This window comes from Mirounga angustirostris, unplaced genomic scaffold (assembly GCF_029215605.1).
Source record: "Mirounga angustirostris isolate CCGP_5_RB_7025 unplaced genomic scaffold, mMirAng1.0.hap1 SCAF_3, whole genome shotgun sequence".
NCBI classification, from domain to species: Eukaryota; Metazoa; Chordata; class Mammalia; order Carnivora; family Phocidae; genus Mirounga; species Mirounga angustirostris.
This window is the reverse complement of record NW_026991711.1, coordinates 144,730,881-144,752,599: the sequence shown is the minus strand read 5'-3', so window position 1 is coordinate 144,752,599 and position 21,719 is coordinate 144,730,881. Positions and strand designations below refer to the sequence as shown.

Below are 21,719 nucleotides of genomic sequence, written 5' to 3'. Positions count from 1 at the left end.
ACATTTGGAGAGGGAGAGACCCTAATTCCTAACACTACTCGGTAATGATTAGTACTTAAAATAACAAATAGCATCCTAGTAAAGTAGGCAAACTAGCCAAACAAGGTTTTCAACCTTGAACAAATGAGAAAGCAATTAGGAAACAGGTTTTAGGTAGAACCCTGGTAGTTTTGAGCTATGAACCCATCCATGAATAAGAAATATTCCACAGGAATGAGAGTGGAATGACAAACATGAAAAAAATCTCAAAGGTTAAAGATACTATTACCTAATTTAAAAACTGCTCTGGGGCGCCTGGGTGGCTCAGTTGGTTGGGCGACTGCCTTCGGCTCAGGTCATGATCCTGGAGTCCCGGGATCAAGTCCCGCATCAGGCTACCTGCTCAGCAGGGAGTCTGCTTCTCCCTCTCCCGCTCCCCACTCTTGTGCTCTTTCTCTCTCTCACACTCTCTCTCAAATAAATAAATAAAATCTTTAAAAAAAAAAAAAAAAACTGCTCTGATTTGTGGTATCTTTGTTCTATACATTCCACGAATCCAAGGTTTATGAATCTTTTGAGAACTAAAACACACTGGTCTTTTAAAATCACCACCTATAAATTATTATGTAAAATAGTTTCTAACCTCTTTGTTATTACTGAAAAATTATATATATATTTTTCAAAGCAGCAGACATAAGTTCAACAGGAAAACCATTGTTATGCATGCAAGGAAACAAAATGCATTTTCTTTTTATATTCAACAAAAGGTCTATTATTAGTCTCTCCTCAAGCCTACCCTACTTCAAAGAGTTTTCTGTTAAAGTAAATATCAAACAGACCAAAGAAGTATAACAGAAATCCAAATGTCTCTTTAATTATATTCTAGGAATCTCAGTTTAGGCAGGGCATTATGATACACCAAACTATACTCTCTTTTTAAATGTAGAATTATCACATATTCTATTCCTTAGATTTATAAAATTAGTCACAAAATAACATGACTTTAATGAATATGTATCTTTAATATACTATCTTTCAAAATGCTACTCTATGGGAAAACAAAACAAAAACAAAAAACTACAAAAACTACAAACTCTTTAATTAGTTCAAAGAAAAGGGCCCTTAAAGAAAAGCTGAGAGGATCATCTTTTACTAATAAAACTACTAATGTCAGAATTCTTCTTCCCCCCTTACTCAATAAAATCATTAATCACTTGAAGACAGAAAACAAAACGACATGCTAGTGGTAACAGTTAAATTTCATAGCTTAGTATGTGTTATTACTGGTCACAGTTGTGTGAAGGAAAGCAGTCAAATTTGAGATGGAGTACAGCACAGAAAATTATGAAGCAAATAAAACTTGGATTTATTTATGTGGCAGGATACTCAACAGTTTCAAATCCTCAGTTGTGTTCTCGTCATTTGCTACAAATTGCCTTTCATTAAATTAACTATAGCTAAATACTGATAACTGAATTGAGTAATGGAAAATGGGTGTTCACTATACAATTTTCTTTGATCTCTGGGTTAAGTTTGAAACTTATCATAATAAAAATTACAAAAAAATGCTTTAAGGAGAAAGTTATCATTGATTCATTCAGCAAATATTTTTTATTGTTTAATTGTTCTAGGTACTGGGATATAAAATAGAATAAATGAGGTTTCTGTCTTAGAAGACTCATAGTCTAAAAAAAAGACATGCAAACACATAATTATGGTGATAATTGCTCTGATGTAAGATGTTAATTATTTATATATTGATGTTAATTATTTATTTTGAGATTTAAAACTGTATGAAAATAGCTTTAAAGTAAACCCATATTTAAAAGTTATTTCATTTTAAAAAATGTTTTAACAAAACATTTATTAAAACTCTATCTTTGTGAATCAATGTCCTGCTACCACGGCAGGCACCTTACTTTGGTGGGTTTTGTTTTTGTTTTTGTTTTTTTTAACATATCACATTTATCCTAATATACATCTTCCAGGCACAACACTATTGTGCTGTGTTCCATAGAGCTGCAATACATGGAATGTTCTAACTCAAATAACCCTTCCTCTAAGGTTTAAAGAGATAAGTATAGCAGTTTTAAAAAAAGAAAATCAAAACTGGAGTTTTAGAAATTCTAATTTTTAAGGACATCTCAAAAAATTCAAATAAAAGCATTTTCTTTTTTTTTTTTTAAAGATTTTATTTATTTGACAGAGAGAGACATAGCGAGAGCAGGAACACAAGCAGGGGGAGTGGGAGAGGAAGAAGCAGGCTTCCGGCAGAGCGGGGAGCCCGATGTGGGCCTTGATCCCAGGACCCTGGGATCATGACCTGAGCCGAAGGCAGACACTTAATGACTGAGCCACCCAGGCGCCCGAAAGCATTATTTTTCTAAAGAAGTAGTATGGCACCAGATGACTTGAGTTTTTGTCCAATGTCTGACACTATCAGCGAGTCTGACCTTTACCAAGTGGTATGGTGTAGTCAAAAGTAGCAAGTTTATACAAAGACCTGAATTCAAGTCTTATTCATGCCACTTACTGGCTAAATGGCTTCAGATAGTTATCAGAATTATCTGGGACAATTATGTCAGTTTCTTTTAAACTGAAAAATAAAGACTAAAACTCCTACCTCACAGGTCCTTAGGATGATCAAATATTTTGCAACAGTAAAGTGGTAACGATTTACAACAGATCTCTCTCTGCTATCATCCAGGGACTCCCTACCCTGACATCCCTTTAGCCCTCCCCCAAGTAAGACACAGATATCAAAGGGAACATTACTATATCCCTCAGAAAGATGACAGAAAACCACTGCTGTCAAGTAATATCAAATGTTAGAGGAGGAAAAATGCTTCCTCATCTGTAAAAGGAGGAAACTAGAGAATGAATTCAAAGATCTCTTTCTGTGCTAGTTTATTATTCTGTATTTGTTGCAAATTTTTATTTAAAAAAACCTTTCAGGTTTTACTTACAAGGTTTATTTTCTACTGTCAGGTAAATACTTATATAACAAAAGTTAATTTAAGTCTTTTAGATAAATGTCAAATAAAATTTGGTGGTTAATTGGACTTCAAAGAGACATGGGTGCATGTATCATGTGTTAGAGTTCATATCCTATTGCATTCTATTCTAAGACACAATGCTTGTCTTCAAAACACAGTCAAATTTGAAAGGCCAAAGGAACAACTTAACTATCTGTCAAGTATCTGACTGATTTCAGATTATTTTAACTCAGGCCAATAAATAAAACAAAAAAGAATTCTGAAACTCAATGACTAAAAATAAGGAGATACAGTAGTTAAATCAACAATCAGTGTAGAGACAGAATTAGAAACACTAAGACTTCAGTAGCTTAAAAAATTATATACACTTCCAGTAATAATACCTCTATTTGAATATAAATTTATTTGTAGAGTAAGACACAGAACCCATTTACAGAAATAAACAGCTAAAAGCTCTCTTTCTTTTAAGTATGAGAAATTTTTCCTTTACACCTAAAAGATGAATAATTGCTTACTGAGTAGGATCATTTTGGTTTAACTGTGGATCCTTCATTCTATAAATCTATGGCTCTAGACTGCTACCAGGATGTATTTATTAAAAATAAGCTATTTTGGGGCGCCTGGGTGGCTCAGTCGTTAAGCGTCTGCCTTTGGCTCAGGTCATGGTCCCAGGGTCCTGGGATCGAGCCCCGCATCGGGCTCCCTGCTCGGCGAGAAGCCTGCTTCTCCCTCTCCCACTCCCGCTGCTTGTGTTCCCTTTCTCGCTGTCTCTCTCGCTGTCAAATAAATAAAATCTTTAAAAAAAAATTTAAAAAAATAAAAATAAGCTATTTTGAGAAGAACACAAGAATTATCTAGGAAAGTTATTAAGAATTAGAAAACTCGAGAGGAGGGTTTTACAACTTTTAGACACACTCAAACATTTTAAATAGTCTACAAAACATTTTTTTTATAAGGCAAACTGACTTCTAATTGAAAATAGTCTCTGGCCTTTATTTATCTTTTCTTAACATGAGAAATAATCACTCTCACTCTCCAAGGACTGAGTCAGTCTTGTCATCTATTTAATTCCCCTTACGTTGAAATATTTCCTGTCTTTGTTCCTGGTGACTGTCAGAGCTTACCTTTGCCTCAGAGGGATTAGGCAGCTTCATGCACAGAGTCAGGTCTGCAACATATTCTCCTACCTAGCTACCCAAAGCAGCAGGCATTCAGTTAATCTGTTTGAGAACTGGTTGACGGAGAGAAAGGGAGTGTCCTCTAACTTAACGTTTATTTGCTGTTTTTACAGGAAGAAAGTTCCCAATAGGAATCAAACCTCAAGGGAAAGGAGTCTAAAAGAAAAACAGCAACAACCTACTTTGAATGGGATCTAAAAGTTTGCTTCAGTAAGACTGTTCTCTTCATTTGTCAGTATAATTCAAGTCACACTTGGGAGGAGAGGAAATTAAAGAAACACATTATTTCCTTTCTTTACCCATTGTTCTGCAAGCTCTCTTTAAAGTTCCCAAAGGGATAAAAACACAGTTCTAGAAGGTTTTTATCCATGTTTTAAATACATCTGAAAAACAAGGATTCATTATCCTTAAAATTCCCCATATTTACAATGCAGCCATGGTTGATCATATGCATATATTCTTTTTTTGAAAACAAAAATCTATTATTCTTCAACCACCACATTACTTTCTTCATTAATTGCTTTTGCCAGTAGAGGGAGCAAAAAACAACAACAACAAAAACACCCCATACATTAAATTAAATGTTAACCTGCCACCAAAGCAGATCTCTCTAGTACTTTACAAATGTTTTACTTTATTTTTTTTTATTTTTTTTCAAAGATTTTATTTATTTATTTGACAGAGAGATAGACAGTGAGAGAGGGAACACAAGCAGGGGGAGTGGAAGAGGGAGAAGCAGGCTCTCCGTGGAGCAGGGAGCCCGACGAGGGGCTCAATCCCAGGACCCTGGGATCATGACCTGAGCCAAAGGCAGACGCTTAACAACTGAGCTACCCAGGTGCCCCACTTTAAAGACCTTCTGTGTATGACAGCAATAATTTTAAAAATATATGGTTTAAAATTCAGGAACCCTAGGAATTAAAAAGCAACGTCTAAGAGTGTCTTCTCATCCGAGTCACCAGTATCAGGTTTGCAAATATCTAACATAATCTGTTTAAATTTTCATACTCTGCTATTAAGTTAAAACAAGGAAACCCACTGCCATATCTGACTGTCACAGAAGAGGGGCCCTAATGAAGGGCAAGTAGTTACACTTTAATTCTTAATGGTAGGACATGTTCAGACCAAAACAAAGTCAAAAGGAATCAAACAGTGAAATAGAACAAAAAGAGGCTTTAATTTATGAAGTAGTCATCTTATGAACTTATAATGAGAAATATATTAGAAACTAAATAGGAGAGATATAAAGAATATGTAAAGGAATAAAGGGAAAAGAAGCTTACAAATAAACTATTTCAAAGGGCCGCTCCTCTCCCTTTTCATTTTTTAGTTAGAATTAAAATATTAAAAGATAAATTCAAAGACCACAAAGAAGATAAATAGCTGTATCAGCAACAGAAATTCTGCAATAAATGAAAAATCTTCACTAATGTGAGAGGTAAGTATTTACCAAGAGGACATTTATGGGCAGAATCAATTATCCCATTTTCCAACTCCCTAAAAATATGGCATGTGATTCTAAAATTACTGGGAGTAACTACTATATTACTAATGCTATTCTGTAATAAATTTTAAAAAGAAAATTGCACATTATGTAATTTCCGGTCGTAACTCTTCAACAGTATTCATGTGCCTCAGTTTCCTCATGTGTAAAATAAGACTAGCACTGCCTGCCTCACAGACTAAAGAGAAAAGTAAGGGCCTGGTACAAGTGCCTGCCACAAGGTAGGTCTTGATAAACGTCAGTTTCCTGTCTCCAGCTATGCAGTGCCAATCATAAGTATTAGCTCTGGCCATTCAAAAGTAGTTTTAGTTGACCTCATCGAAATGCATCTCTTTATCTTGCCCAATTTGAAATTTATGTAAATGAAGTAATATCTCTAGGTAGGAATAAAAAATAACCAAACATTGGTCTTCTGGGCTTGCAGAAACCATATTCAGTGGTGTTTCAAACCTTCTTTCTTGAGGTTCCCTATCCTCCCCTTCAGAAACATAGTATCTTCAGGTTCTTTCCAGTCCCATGCCAAAACCTATCCTTTTCAAAGCCTTATTCATACTTAACTTATCCTTTCCACTAAGATACTTTGAGAAAAGTGTGCCCAAAGGCACATAGCTATTTAGTGGCAAAAAAAGAACTCAAACTTCTACTTGATTTCAGAGGCTGTGTTTTTAACTATTATGCAATATTGATTTTAATTTAAATATAATCTCTCAGAGGGCGCCTGGGTGGCTCAGATGGTTAAGCGTCTGCCTTCGGCTCAGGTCATGATCTCAGGGTCCTGGGATCGAGTCCCGCATCGGGCTTCCTGCTCCTTGAGAGCCTGCTTCTCCCTCTGCCTCTCTCTCTCTCTCTGTCTCTCATGAATAAATAAATAAAATCTTTAAAAAAAAAAAAAAAAAAAAAAATATATATATATATATATATAATCTCTCAGGGCTTTCTCAGGGCATCAAAATCTTAAACTGAGAGAGAAAGGGGGTTAAAGTTCAAGTATCATCAGTGAATGACAGAGGATCTAGAGGAGCTGATGAACTCTCACATTACCCTGGCGATGCATAGTCCTATGACCAATTCTTGGTTGGTGAAACACAGAACTAAAACTTGAAAAGTCAAAATTAGGAGGATTTTCTTCTAGTATAAATCTATTAGCTACCTTTGTTTTATAAACATCTTTTTGGTATTTTTTTCCTAACTCATTATTTGAAACAGGTCTCAGTGATATTTTACCCACCTCTTCCATTTCAAAGGAGTCCTTCTGCTGTGCCATTATATTTCTTATGGATGGGATCGTGAGCGGTGCACATGGCTCTTTTTCATGTGTGGACACATGGACACTTTTCACCTCGTTGCCATTTTCCAGCTCACTGTGCCTGGACATGTTAAAACTGTTACCTAAATCAGATCCCATAATACCAGATTCCTCACCCGGTGTATTCACATGACTTTGCGTTTCTTCACTTTGTTCACTTTCAGTTTTTTGGTTAAAATTACTATTTGCTTCATCACAAAGTCTATCAATGTCAGCATTCTCCATAACACATGCTGAACTACCTGATACTTCTTCTTTAACTGTAGCCAACATAGAAGATGAGTCTTTCTTCTTTACAATTTTTTGAGACTTTTGATCATTTTTATTGCCACTTTCTTCCATCACTGAAACATTCAGGATCTTTCCTTTTTCAATTGCTGGGAAAGGACTACTACTTTCTCCTTTCTCTGTTTTATCAACACATAAATTTAGTTTTGATAGTGTTTTCATTAAACGATTTGCAGTGTTACTTCGGGTTAAAGGTGGAGGTGAGTCTGTCTCCTTGTTAGAAGTCACTGAAGACATACTTCCAATTCTCTGGAGGGGAGTCCCAGAGACTTGAGAATATAAAGAAGAAAATGCATTGGCCACGGTAGTAAGCACTTCAATTTGACGGAAACGACCTACAAAAAGGAAACAATGTTAATTATATATATATTTATCTGTTTATATATTTATACATATATTAAACTATTAGTACTTTCCAGAATGCCAATAATTGAACTTAGATCACAAAGATTATAAAAGCACAACTTTTTTCCTTATCCAACATTTAAAAGTTCTCTACATTTACTGGGAAGAGAGAGGAAGATATTTCACTCTAAGCACTAGAATTTATGTTTTAAGAATTTAAGAATTTATGTTTTATGATTTAAAATCAGAAAGAAGCACAAAGCATGACAACTCTGAATTAAAAAGAATGGACTGGCTATTGATCTACAGCTGTGATTCTATTTTTAAGTCTTTGACTCCATTAAGACTCTTGCAAATGTTCTGCCAAGAAAATGTACATAAATTTGTATTTTATACCTAATTGTGGGGAAGGGAGGAGGTAGGATTGGATTTATAGATCTCTTAAAGCTGTTCTAAGGACCACCTAAGATCCCATTTTGGAACTTCTGTGCAACAGAGAAAAATAAGATATAATATAAATAAAAATTATCAAATTAGCCATGCTATTTTAGATTTATAGAAAAACACCTAAAATTGACTGACTTTATTTAAGAGTAACAAGCCACTCCCCTACTTCTTTCCTTTTTGAACATCAGCAATTTGGGGATAAGTTTAAGATAAGCACAAGGTTCTACATGTCAGTTACAGTAACACTTAAGTCAAGAATGAGGAGAGGGGGAAGTTAACTTCTATAAATAGAATAACAAAAATTCAGAATAAGTAAAATAGCTATTGTGTTAACTTCAATAATTAAGTTTCCAGCGCTATTCCTAAAAATTAGTAAGGCTTTAAAAAAATAAGACCATCTCACTGTGGATGTTAATATTTAAAAACCTTACTTGTTAAAGCATAATTTGGGTTTTCTACTTCCATCCGTTGCATTTGAGCACTCAAAAACACTTTAATATCTATCCCTCTGGCAAATGATGATGAATTAAAAAATCTGGAAGGAATTTTAGAAGCAATATCAGGTTCATCTCGTCCAAATCCAAGATTATAAAGAATTTCTTCAGGATCTTCCTCATAAAGTTCCAACAATTCTGAAACACTACAAAAAAAAAAAGAAAAGAAAAGAAAAAAAAGAAACATCAAGATATAAAATAAGTTTATAGTCACATCACATTATAAAAAAGAGCTTCTGCTCTTTACACCATTATTTATTTCAGCATCTTTATATACTGTGTACTAAATGTGATATAGAAGTCTTAAAAAGAGTCCATTCAAAAAAAAAAAGTCCATTCTTTCAAACTGTTAGGACTGGAAAAAAGAGCTGGTCCCTGAGCAGATACTCAGCAAGACTCCCAAAATGCTTCCTCACCTTATTTTTTTTGTCATTTTAAGAGTCCCAGTAAAGCAGCTAAAACAATTAGAGGACAGATGAGGTAGAATAAGGAATAAACAGATTACGAAAGAAATGAAAAGGAAAAAACACACAAGGAAGCTGGTAGCACAGGACATGCTGTAGAACTGAGGTTTTCTGCTATCTTGGCTGTCACTGAAGATGCAATACAGGTAACAAGCTGAACTCAGAAAGGGAGGGAGGGGCCTACTTTCAAATTTTCTCTAACCACTTTCACTCAGAAGTAGGAGGAGTAAGGTATGGAGAGAATGGGTTACTCAAAGGTTAAGTTCTTGCTCTGATTCTGTTGGGAATTAAACATTTCTTATCTCTTCTTCCTCATATCAGTGATAATCCACCTTCAGAGATTCACTGAGGAAAATGTTAAGAGATGAAACTTGAACTGAAGAAAATTTCAGTTTGTTTCAGAGAAAATGCTCAGATTCCAGTACAATAATCTGCATAACAATGTAAACTGGTCCCACAGGCTCACGTACTTGCCTATTTTAATATATATTTTGAAGAACTTTGATTTAATATGAAGATAAATAAATCTATGCTTAAATATCAAACTTTATATTAGAAAGGATTATTCTGATTTTTTGTTACAGTAACTCAAGACCCTAAAAAAAATGGAGAATTTTTGAAGAAGTTATTCCACTATGGACTTCCTCTTTCAAATTGTTGATAGGGCTCAAAATACTCACTATAACGGGAATTCCAGCAGCATTATAAACACATTTGCTTTTTACTTAATCTTAATTTTTTTTAAAAAGCAATGAATGAAACATTTTGGATTCTTTTTGATTTCATACTATCAAGCCAAATCCAAGACTGAAAAAGTGTGAGTAGGTCATCTATAACACAATGTAACTGTAATATAATTACAGATAAGTTACCTGGAAACTGTCCCACTACTTTTCCCAGATCCAGTGGAATTCATACTTCTCCCTTTCTGATGAAACTGTAGTCTTCTCTCTTTGGCCAAGATATTATTGCTATAAACAACATTAGATTATATAAAACCTTATTTTCATAAATGTTCTTCATTTTTGAAAAGAGAACAAAGAGCACAGCTACGTACCAGTTTTCAATTTGAGTATCTGTTTCATGGAGGTGGTTGGCTACAGGTAAAAGAATAAATGCAGAGCAGAATTGTTAGAACAGTAACTACTGTGATACAGTCATCAAGAAAGCAGATTAGCCAAATATTACAGCTAAATGCCTAATATCCCAAACCCTTGTCTTGGTTCATTAAATCTGCATCATTAAAAGTAACATACAGATCGATACGAACAGAACCAGTAGCTTCAGGAAACCAGTTTTCATTTGTTAGCAGTGTGTAAAACTACACCCTTCACTGAATGTTTAAAATAAAAGACTTACAGATAACCAATTAAATTTCTTTCATAGTTAGAAACAAATAGTAAGAAGATATACAGCATCTGTAGTAAATGTGATTCTAATTAATAAATTTAAAAGGTGTTACTAGAGAAGACCTTAAGAGCAAAATCATGATTTAGCATTATTTAAGTGTGGCAACAATATACATAAATTCTTACTGTGGTTTTTCAAAGGCTAAAAATTCATCCCAGTTACAACCAATTTTTCATGTATCTACTTTGAAAATTTCTACTCATTTCAAAATAAGCTTTCTTAAAAAAATTACTTTTTAGCTTTATTCTAGACTTATAAGTTTTAAACAGATAAGTATTGTTAATGTTAAGTTTAAAGTGAGTTAAATTGACTGCATTTAACTTTTATAGCAAATACAAAGAATGAAAATAATTACAAACATATCTATTTCAGTATACCAGATTTTTTTTTTACTTCTGATCTACAAAGTCATGGCAATTTCTTATATTTCTTTGTACATCCACTCAGAAAGGTGCCTAACACATAGCATTCAATAAATATTTACTGAATGAATGAAAATAATCTTGAAAATTTTTCAGTAAAACAACACAGTATTTCCATTCTTTTCTGGAACTTCCTTTTAGGTTCTGGTTTCCAATAAACTCACTCAATATGGATGAACAGGTAGAACAGAAATGATATTTAGGGCAGTGAAAATCCACTTATGATATCATGATAGATACATGTCATTATACATTTGTCTAAACCACAGAATGTACGACCAAGAGTGAACCCCAATGTAATCTATGGACTTCGGGTAATGATGATGCCTCGTTACAGGTTCATCACACCATTCTGGTGGGGGACGTTGATAATGGGGAGACATTGGTAAGGCAGGAAGTACAGGGAAAATCTCTAAACCTTCCCCTCAATTTTGTGAACTTAACCCTGCTCTAAAAAAAACAAAGTCTAAAAAAAATTCCGTATTGTGAAATTAAGGCAGATATCAAAAGTGCTATTTACAGTAACACTGAAATGCATTTTAGTAAGGGTGGACAGTATGCTCAACTGTACTAATTGGGAAGCAGTAAGTTTAACCTCTTTACAGAGTTTATTCCTTGAAAGCACATTAACTGAAATAATAAAACCTCATATATTCACATATTCTAGAGTTAGAAGGTTAGAAGGTTCTAAGTAAGTAATCCACCATAGAGTCTGACTTAAAACAGTAAAAGATCAAGGACACTACATTCAATGGATAAATTCATCATTCATCATTATAATTTAAAAGATTTACATTTTAAATCTTTTATAATTTGAAAAGATTCAATAAAATTTTTAATTTAATTTGGAAAGATTTAATAAAATCCTTAGTTCTTTTTGATAAAAAACACATTCATAACCCAGCTATACAGCTACTAATAATCTCCCAATACCAGTAAAATAATAAAATAATAAAAATGTTTAATTCTACATTGTGGAAAACTTTACTATATAAATCCACTGACTAGATAATAACATCTGTGAAAATTTAAACATGGCACAATGCACTTTTAAAATATTACTGCAGTCTGGAATAGACATCAGCGTAATGATTTCTAATTAAATTCTAATAACTCTATTTTGTTTTTGTCCTTTAGTGTTCTAAAAATCTGGAAAAAGAGGAAGGGGAAAAGACAGGAGACACTTGAATGCAAAGAGAAAGACAAGCCGCAGCTGTGTCTGACATAAGGCTACCTCACACTAAAAATAAGCTTCACTTTAGTCTTCTCATGTATAAATATTTAAGTTTCCTTCCTTCTGGCGGGGCAATTCTTCCCTCAGTTCTATGACCATTGTTTGCCCCTAAACAGTTCCTTTAAGCAATTAAGTCCAAGGAAGACATGGACATTTCACAATGGTTTTCAGAGCCATTTCTACATGTATCCTACAAGCTCTAACTAGATTATTAACATATAAAGGTTCTATAAAGTGTGTCTGAGCCATTGTCAAGACTTTTAACTTTGGCTCTAAGGACTGTACACCTGAAAGCACTCAATTTTTTTTTTTTTTTTAATTTTAAACCTGTATAAAAATACAGTTCTTCCAAACAAATGTTACCTTCAGCTCCCAAAGACAAATCATCTTCAAAACTGCCTCCATTTCTCACAAGCACACCTGAAAGAAACATTAGAAGACTCATCCTGGTGTTCTGTTCTTCTGGACCCCCATATAAAATCATAGTTTTAGCTAAAGCAAATTGACCAAGCAAAAAATAAGATACAATAAAGTATTTCAAACCTGAATGTACTCATTATTCTGATTATATTATTTCAAAAAGCAAGTATAAGCTTTACTTTATCACAAACAAACCATGATTTGCAGCCAGGTAAAGTTGTTAAAAGCCCTGATACAAGCTATTTTATACTTACTATGTCTTTGAAGATACTCATTTAGCTAACATCTTATCCAAGAGTTTCATGGAAAATCAGATCCCGGAGCAATCATTCCTTTTTACCTCCCTTAACAGTCAGGAGCTCAAGCTAGACTTTTCTAATACTATAAGTGTTTTTTATATGCCTTGTCACTACCTGCACATTCTTGTTGTACTTTGAACTTTACAATTCTGTCTTGCACAGCTGGTAAAATTTCAGGTATGGCAATTTCAGTTAATGTAAGCAAAGAAATGCTGCACTAAAGCTGACCCAGTTCACTCAATATTTTCCTTATGTTTACATATCATATTTCTACATTTAATTAATCTTCATAATATCTAACTAGACAAAAAAAAGAGTTTCACACTGTGGAAAGGTTTAGTAATTTGCTTGAACTATTCACTGTTTTATGGTTTATGACAAGGTTTCTTTCTTTTGGCTTTTCTCTCAGAATGGCATATTTTATAAAATGAACATTACTTTTATAATTTACATATGTATACATTCCCTCTTAAGTAGGGCTCTCATAAAGAACAAGTTTAGAAAGGCAACTTTCTCTTACCCTTGAGCGTATTACTGCTTTGCTCATCCAGCGAGGCTCCCAAAGGGGTACTGAAACCACATAAATATATAAACCTTAGTCTTAAAAAGCTATCTGGAGAGTTGTTACTGCACAACTTTACATTTAAAGGATCATAGCCAAGCAAGCTTCTAATCACAGTTTAACTATCCTCCCCAAACACAAAAGGAATGCAAGAGTATTACATAAGTAATATCCTACTAACTAAGCAAACACCTATCCTCAAGTCAGTTCACCAGGAATGATTTAATCACACATCTGATCTGCCAGCAATTAAGAGCAAGAATTGTAATTACAAATGATATTAATTAGCATTTTCTTTACAAAAACAGAAAAAGAGAATGTCAGAAGGCATTAAGAAAATGTCTGCTCCCCTCAATCCCTTCCCTAGAAACAGGAAACAGAATTAAAAGAAAACAAATCTTTAATAAAATTTAAAAGTCAGAGTCTAGTTAGAAATAAGGCTCAACAGTTTTTTTAAACCTCATCTGTCAGACCTATCACCAGCACTTTAGAGCATCTCTCAGTGCCTCCCTTACCCCAACTATCTTTTTTGGTCTAAATGAAGAAGCTTAAGATTTTTTTTCTGTTTTTAAACTATGAAATACATATATCTTCATTTAACTCTAAAAACTAAGAAGTTGGCTTGAGAATCAACCTTAAGAACCAGCCATTGCTAAAATTCTTTCACATTCTTCCCATTCAAACACAGATAACTTAGAAATTTTTTAACGTGAAAATGAAAATGTTTTTCATTTCTTTCTCAAAACTAAATTATATTAAGAAACACTTTTCTTTTGAAAGTTCTGTTTTGTGATTTGAATTTTTCATCAGTAACAGTTTATACCTGTTACAAATTCACATCAAATATGGGATCATAAAAATATCAGTCTCAAAAAATATTATTGAAATGACAATTTAATGTTAAAACTTTCTGCAAGCAAATATAAAAGCAGTGGCAGTTCTTTGAAAATTAGTGCTTTTGAAAAATGTAAAAGAATCACAACTACCATAAAGACAATAAAAACTTTGAGCTAAGTTTTTGCATATATTTTAACAAAACTGGAATTTACGCCTTTATAAAGTCCTTCTTCTTCCCTGGGCTACTTTCTTAGGACAAAACACTGTTTTACTCCTGCAGATGTCTCTGTGCGTGGGTGCCCTAACAGAAAATGGCAAATAAAGAGAATATAACTGCCACTCTGCTTCAGAAACAAGTTTCTCACTCTTACAACAGCTCTCTTCCAAATTCTCTCAAAAACTATCCTTTCTTAGATGTTAATTCAAGCAATTTATTTCCACTTAGTTAAAAAAGTGATTATCAAAATAAAGGACACCCCCTCCCCCTTAAAGGAATAACAAATGGTATCTTTATTCAGGATATGGACATCAATAAGAAAAAAAAATGAGAATGTATCAAGGGGAAAAAGCTAGCTTTAGATCACTTATAATGTACAAAGTAGGTAGATGCCTAACTCTGAGAAGGATCCTAAACTGTTACAGAAAAAAAAAAAAAAAACAAAAAACCTACAGTTGCATATATCCTAGCGGTGAAATCTGTGATAATACAGCTAACATTACAAGACTATTTGTTTTAGCTTTCCCAGGTACAAATGAATGCCCCTTTTGTACAAAATAGGTGCAACTGTAAGGAACAAGAAGGAAATCTATGCAGGAAACCTATGAGGGAAGGAGCAGCAGACTATAGAATCTGCCTACGTAAGATTAGCAACAAAACTTTCGGAATTTTCAGAGATGATATGTCTGATGAGTAACATTTGCCTACTGCATTTATCTTACAAGATAAACGTACTGTCTACTTGATATGATCGCATATAATCTTAATTCCTATACATCATTAAGTAAACACAATGTGATTTTTCTCTTGCTGTTAAACATTATTTTTGATGCACCTTTAGAGAGAAGGTCCATATACTTCTTCATTATCTCAAAGGGTCTATGACACCCCCAATAAAGGTTAAGGAGTTCTGCAGTGAAGAGTGCTTAGTAATTCATCAAAGTTACTAAAAAATCCAGGTAATTCATCAAAACGGGAAATCAATGGAGTAGTAGCCAATACTTTATCTGTGTTTAGGTTAGAAAAATAAGCTGACATATATGAAAATCACTTCTCCTTCCTCCAAAAAACACGTCCTTACCTCTGGTACTTGAACAAAAGGTTAAGAAAAGCCCAAAATGAGATGGCAAGTGTGTGCAGAAGCAAACACCATAGCCACATTAAAAAGTAACATTCTTCATATGAGATTTTACAAGTAGAAAATAAATTGGGAAAAAATTAAAATATGAAACAAGCCCTTTTTTACTGTAGTAAGATTTACTTGCAATATGATTCATCTCCTCTTGTACTTTATCAAAGATTTGTACCAGTTGCCAAAGCAAGCAATTAGATTTATGCCGTCTGAATGCCTTCAAAGCTCTATTTCCCTTCGTGCATTCCAGTACCATCTGACAAATGCATGTCCAAGGAGTAAACTACAAGAACAAAGTTAGTTTTATAGCTGTCCAAATAGAATTAAGGCACAAAAATAAAATTAAAGCCCAGTTCGTGCTGTTAAGTAAACTAAATTCATCTAAAACACATTTGAAAGGGAAATCATTCCATGCCAGATATACAGACGTCAAAACAAAAGCAAAATAAAATACTGTGTGAAATGTGAAAATCCTTTCGAATAAAAACAAGGCAAGAATAACAACACTGCATGATTATTTGTTTTAGGTCTCTGATCTCTGATGCTAACATCATGCACGGGGGCTGAAGTCCTAACAACTGTTAAGTCAACACGGTCACCAAATAATCAGCGGTCACAGCACTTCCATTTCTAATCTTTTAGAGGAGGAAACTATCCGCCGGCTCACTTTCCGGCTTATAGCTCACAACGGCCACGGGACCCACTGGGACTGCGGCCCTAGTGACTCCGCTCCGGAGTGCCATCTCCGCGGACCTCCCTCTGGGATGCGAGCGGCGAAAGCGAGGACTCACCGGCAATCCTTGAGCCATATCGCGATCTTCTCGTTGGGCACGTTTCCTGCGGGGCAGAGTGAGGGGACAGCTCGTTACCGACCCCGGGCGGACTCCGACCGCTCGGTCAACCTGGACACTCCCATGTAGGAAAATCTACTGGGGTTAAAATGCAGCCTAAGCAACAAGTCTTAAGTGTCCATCTGAAAGGAAACGAGATGGCACCGGGGTGTCTGTGTTGACTCTGGAGACGCCTCGCCAAGCGCGCGCATTTAAAGGTCCAAGGTGTCCCCTCTCCCCCGGCTTAGCAAGTCCTGGAGGATCTTCCAGAACTCACAGCAGTCGCCCAGGGCGCACGAGACTTCCCCCGCAGCCAGCCTGCACTTCCCCGCGTCCCCCCCGCCCGCCACGACTCGGCCGGGCGCACAGACCTCTCCCCGCCGCCGCCGGCAGCTTCGCGCCCGGGAGGTCGTCCTCGTCGTCCTCGTCTTCGTCCTGCGTCGTCGCTTCTGTGGACAGGTCCTCCGTTTCCGACGCCTGCCAGGAGCCGCGGCACTTGGCCCAGGCCTTCCTCCTGCGACTCGCCACTTGCCACTCCAGTTCCTCCTCCGCCTCCGCCGACGCCACCAGAGGCCGGTCCATGGCCGCACCGGGGGCTCCGCTGCCCCAGCCGGAGCCTGCGCGAGACACGGCGGCGGCGGGGACCCCCGCCCCTGCTGTCAGCGCCCAGCCGGGCTGGGGGCCCCGGGGAGCGGGAGCCGGCGCGGGAGGGGGCGGAGGAGGAGGAAAAGGAGGAGGAGGAGGGGACGGGAGGGAGGGAGGGAAGGAAGGGGAGGGAGGGGGCAGAGGGCCGGCGCTTCACATGAAGCCGGCGCGGCGCGGCGCGGGAGCGCGAGTGGCCCGAGCGAGCGCGGCGGAGAACGAGCGCCGGCCTGCCCCCGGGCCGCGCTCCCCGCCCCTAGGCCTCCGCCTCCCGCCTCCGCCCGACGCGCCAGGGGCCCGGCCGGCCGCGGCGCGTCTGCGCGCCCCTCCCTCGGCGGCGTCCCACGCCCCCTTCCGGCCGGGGGCGCGCGGGCGGAGCGTCGCTCGGCGCGCGCGGAGTGGGGCGCAGGGTCCCCCTCGCCTTGGCCTGCGGAGCGGGCGAGATTTGTTTGCTTGTTTGTTGGCGATCTTTGTTTCCTGTCAACTTCTCTCACAGAAAAACTGTGGAAAGGCCAAGTGCCTCTCTTCACCACGTCAAAACAAGTGTCGGCTTGGGCTCGCGGACTTACTGAAGTCCAAGGAGTTGAGGAGGAAGATGAAAGAAAGGCGCGTAATTGGTATTTGTCAAAATGTCAAAACTGGAGAAGACCAAACTTCGTGAAGTGCTACTTTTATGCTTAAGAAAGTTATATATCGTGGTTTTGTTATGTATGAAAATGAATTGAGAAAGAACGTTTAATCTGTAAATTCCACAATGAAGTTGGACATGGAGAAATGAAGGAAAATAGAGCAAGGAATGGCTAGGAAAGTATAGAAATATTTGCTTGGATTTTAGAGTTTACAGGATGCTACAAGAAACAAATGATGTCAAGGTTCAGAACTATTATAAAAATGCGTTTGGGCATCCCCCTCCCCCTTTTTAAATCTCATTTAGTACAAAGACTATAAAATCGTATTCAAAATCGCACACCAACTTCTGATGGTTTACCAATATCTACCAGATCATATCAAAAATACAGACTAACTTTCCAGAACCACCATTATATTCTGGGCCTATGTATATGTACTGTGAAAATAGAAGGGGTGCTGGGGTGCCTGGGTGGCTCAGTTGGTTAAGCGACTGCCTTCGGCTCAGGTCATGATCCTGGCGTCCCGGGATCGAGTCCCACGTCAGGCTTCCTGCTCGGCGGGGAGTCTGCTTCTCCCTCTCCTGCTCTCCCCTCTTGTGCTCTTTCTCTCTCTCACTCTCTCTCTCAAATAAATAAATAAAATCTTAAAAAAAAAGAAAATAGAAGGGGTGCTAGAACATTGATACTAGCCTCTCATTGGCTTGAAATTTCACTTTATTCTTTTTTTGAATCTTAAAAGACTTTTCAGTCTTCAAGAGTCCTATAGGAAACTGCAGCTAACAATTTAATGGTCCTTCAGAATAGGCTAGAGCCTAGTTCCCTGTAGGAAAGGTAAGAGAGAGAGAGGGAAGTAGCAGGAGAGGAGGCTCTGAAAGGGGTGGTCAAAAGCCACACAGAACAAAATATGCTGTCTTCACAGTTTCATTCTGGCCCTGACAGACCCCGCCCTACTCATCTGGGGCTCCTAGCTTCAACTCCATTTTCTCCACACGCTGTTGCTGTCTCTATGTCCTTGCATCTCCGTTTATTGCTGTTCTTTCTGTCCAATACCTTCATGTATTTCAAGATCCATCTGAGTCAGAACTTTTCCTCAACCACATCTTTCCACCACTTCTGGTCACATCTCTCCCACAATTCCCTGATACACAACTGAATGTCTAGGTCTCTTAGTTGAGACTGAATTGTGCAGTAAATAATATGACTGGCCTTTGAGGGTATGTTTGACTTCCCAGCCACACTGTAAACTGTGAGAGATTAAAGAACATTATTCTGTATTCTTCTTGTACCCCTTACACTTTTAGTACAGTGCTAATCCCACCAGGAACATGACTTCCGTTGAGGTAAATGTCCTGCTCTTTATGTTCTTCAGGATGGACAAATGGATAAAGTATTTGCTTTATGTTGTTTCTCTAAGGCCTATTTTTTTTTTTTTAAGATTTATTTTAGAGAGCACGCATGCCAGCCTGAGTGAGGGGAGGGTCAGAGGGAGAGTGAGAATCTTAAGCAGGCTCCGCCCCCAGCTCAAAATCCCTTGGGTCTGGATCTCACCACCCTGAGATCATGACCTGAGCCGAAATTAAGAGTCTGGCACTTATCTGACTGAGCCCCTCTAAGGGGTACCCCTCTAAGGCCTATTATTTATTATTTAGTTTTGTTGTTTAAATACTTTTAGACAACAAAGAATTTTTGGGAAAGGCAATGGTGAACCATATTTTATATTTAAAAACCAACCACCAGAGTCAAGCTATAAAGAAAGGGGGGGGGGGTGTGAATGCCAGCAGGTGGTAATATTAGAATAGAATACAGAAATTGTTGAATCTCCAATAGCACAATTGTATGTTTTCTTCTACATGATAATTTTTAATGCAAAATGTTAAGGGTACAGAAATAGTAGGGAAGGAAATCCTTGAAACAGCAAGCTATTTAGAAATATAAAGGGTTTTAATTGCATTCTCAACTTGGACATTTTTAAAAAATGTCCAAGTTGTTTTATTTATTTAGTAATGAAAGCCATATCACACATGAAGAGAGTCTAGTTATTTGCTTCTTCAAGGATTTCTTTCCCCAAAAAGTACTGTATTGTGGACCACACTGCAGAAGCTCTGCGTAAGGAATAATGTCTGATTCACCTATGCTTACAATGTAGAGGAACAAACAAATTTATATTAGATGTGGATAATTCCATCTAGCAAGTTGTAGTGGAAACAGTAGGGTCTTTGGTGTCAGACTGAAGTTTGAAATCTGTTTCTGTGTCTTTCTAGTTTTATGGCCTAAGGCAAGACAGCTATTATCTCGTCATCACATTCCTCATCTGTGAAATAGCAATCATGATAACAACCTTCCCAAACTGATGTGAGCATCACATGGAATCACATGGAAGTAGGTGCTCAGGATAGCTGCTGGAATTGTTATACTGCAGAAGGCAAAAATCAATTTTATAATAGGGAGATTGTTCTCATTACTGGTAAGTGACATCTATGTGCTTATGCAGATGAATTTTTTAAATGGCATAAATTCAGGCTAGGAAAGAAAACATACTCTGGTTAGACAGTTTTAAATGGAAAAGCTTAATCAGAAATGAAACATTATGCTCAGTTTAATTACTTTAGTTATTTTCTACTTTTCCAGACCTTAAATATGCCTCAAAATTACTAAACAAGATTTACTATTAAGTTAAGGCATTTTGTTCTAGTTATTGCATTGTTTGTCCAATAATATTTATGTAATCAAAATTTTATTTTATGCATCAAAATCTTAATAATACAGACTGATCAGAAAGTGGTAGCATTGCAGTTTACCACATTTTCACCCCTTGTTAAGACAAAAGGACGGTGGGAGGTATAAGTTAAGTAGAATTGCAAATTAAATAAATAGAGCAGCATTTTATATTTCAGTAAGATTGCCTGAGAAAAGAATTCTGTATGAAATAGTTTGGAAAATACTATATATTATGTCCCCATCTCTCCCACCCCAATCCAGTCACAATGAATGTAAGAGACTTGAGAAGTAAATTCTCAAGATTTATTGGGAAAAAAAAAAGAAGAAGAAAACTGGTTAACTTCATTTTACCCCATATTTCTAAAATTCATTTGAACATGAAATCTTTTGGGCCAGCTCAATATAGCTACTAACATTTACAGGGATACCAGTGGAATAATTTGCAACAGGATAAAAGAGGATGAAAGGAAAATATTATTCAACAAATGAATTCTTTGAAAACTTTTAAGGTTTATTTACAAACCATATAAATGAATAATGAAAGGTGGTTAGTCTGACTTAAGATTTTTTTCTGATACATTTCTTTAAGTCATTATTAATCATGAAAGTATTTTTAGTTGTGTATATTTTAAAGTAATAAAATTCATCTGTATAGTCTATAACTTGAACCTGTGACTTATTCTTAGGGTTTTTCCACATTAGCAAAAATTTGGGGAGTATTATACTAGTTCATTGTCCTCCTAAGTAAGCAATAATATAGCATAACAATCTGCTATTTTGATTTCCCTTATTTTCTCACGTATACATCAGAAGGAGAAGCAGGTGTTAATACCACTGGAACTTTGCCTTGCAGATTATGTACATAATCTGGGTAAATTTACATATTTTCTAATTTGTGCATGTTGAAGACTTGTCATTTTATCATCCATTTCACTGTCCTCAGATCACAAGTTCTTCAGTTTGCCACATAATGCTAAATTTACCCTCTCTATGGTAAAACCTTGTAGATAGCTTGTTTTCTTTTCAGTGGCTCAATTCTTTGGTGTTTCTGAGCAACAGGTAAGAATAGCTCATCTATTCTTCATCAACAATTGACTGAGGCAAGATTATGTAACAGAATAAGCTTTATTTGGTCTGTTTCATGAATTCATGAAAGTTTAGATCAGTCCTCTTTTCTTTTTCTTTTCAGTCCTGCCCTAAAATATTGTTTTTAAAGATCTCTGACATTTTGAATCATAAAAGCTTTTGAAGAGGTACATCTATCGATATTAAATACTCAGATATTAAACATTTTTATGTGGTACACAACAAAACAAGAGGATGTCATTATTGCATTTCCCAGTTTTAATACTGTCCTATTATATGA

At 36.5% G+C, this 21,719-nt stretch overlaps 1 protein-coding gene and 1 long non-coding RNA gene across 6 annotated transcripts in view; one reads left to right on the top strand and one right to left on the bottom strand.

The window, feature by feature from the left end:
* Positions 1–17,131, bottom strand: part of ITPRID2 (ITPR interacting domain containing 2) — a 39,206-nt gene extending 22,075 nt beyond the window's left edge. Inside the window, exons 1-8 of one of the 4 annotated variants that reach the window (XM_045868413.3) lie at positions 16,736–17,131; positions 16,326–16,371; positions 13,307–13,356; positions 12,431–12,487; positions 10,059–10,098; positions 9,874–9,972; positions 8,475–8,683; positions 6,886–7,586 (exon numbers count right to left, since the gene is read on the bottom strand). In XM_045868413.3, coding sequence (XP_045724369.1) covers positions 6,886–7,586; positions 8,475–8,683; positions 9,874–9,972; positions 10,059–10,098; positions 12,431–12,487; positions 13,307–13,356; positions 16,326–16,371; positions 16,736–16,946 — 1,413 coding nt within the window. In that variant the 5' untranslated portion in view covers positions 16,947–17,131. The remainder of the gene's footprint in view (positions 1–6,885; positions 7,587–8,474; positions 8,684–9,873; positions 9,973–10,058; positions 10,099–12,430; positions 12,488–13,306; positions 13,357–16,325; positions 16,372–16,735) is intronic. The other 3 variants (XM_045868411.3, XM_045868412.3, XM_045868410.3) reach the window with 3 other exon arrangements.
* Positions 17,132–17,141: 10 nt separating this feature from the next.
* LOC135363898 (uncharacterized) overlaps positions 17,142–21,719 on the top strand; it is a 68,300-nt gene continuing 63,722 nt past the window's right edge. For both annotated transcript variants that reach the window (XR_010410237.1, XR_010410236.1), the window contains exon 1: positions 17,142–20,099. This is a non-coding gene — a long non-coding RNA (uncharacterized LOC135363898). The remainder of the gene's footprint in view (positions 20,100–21,719) is intronic.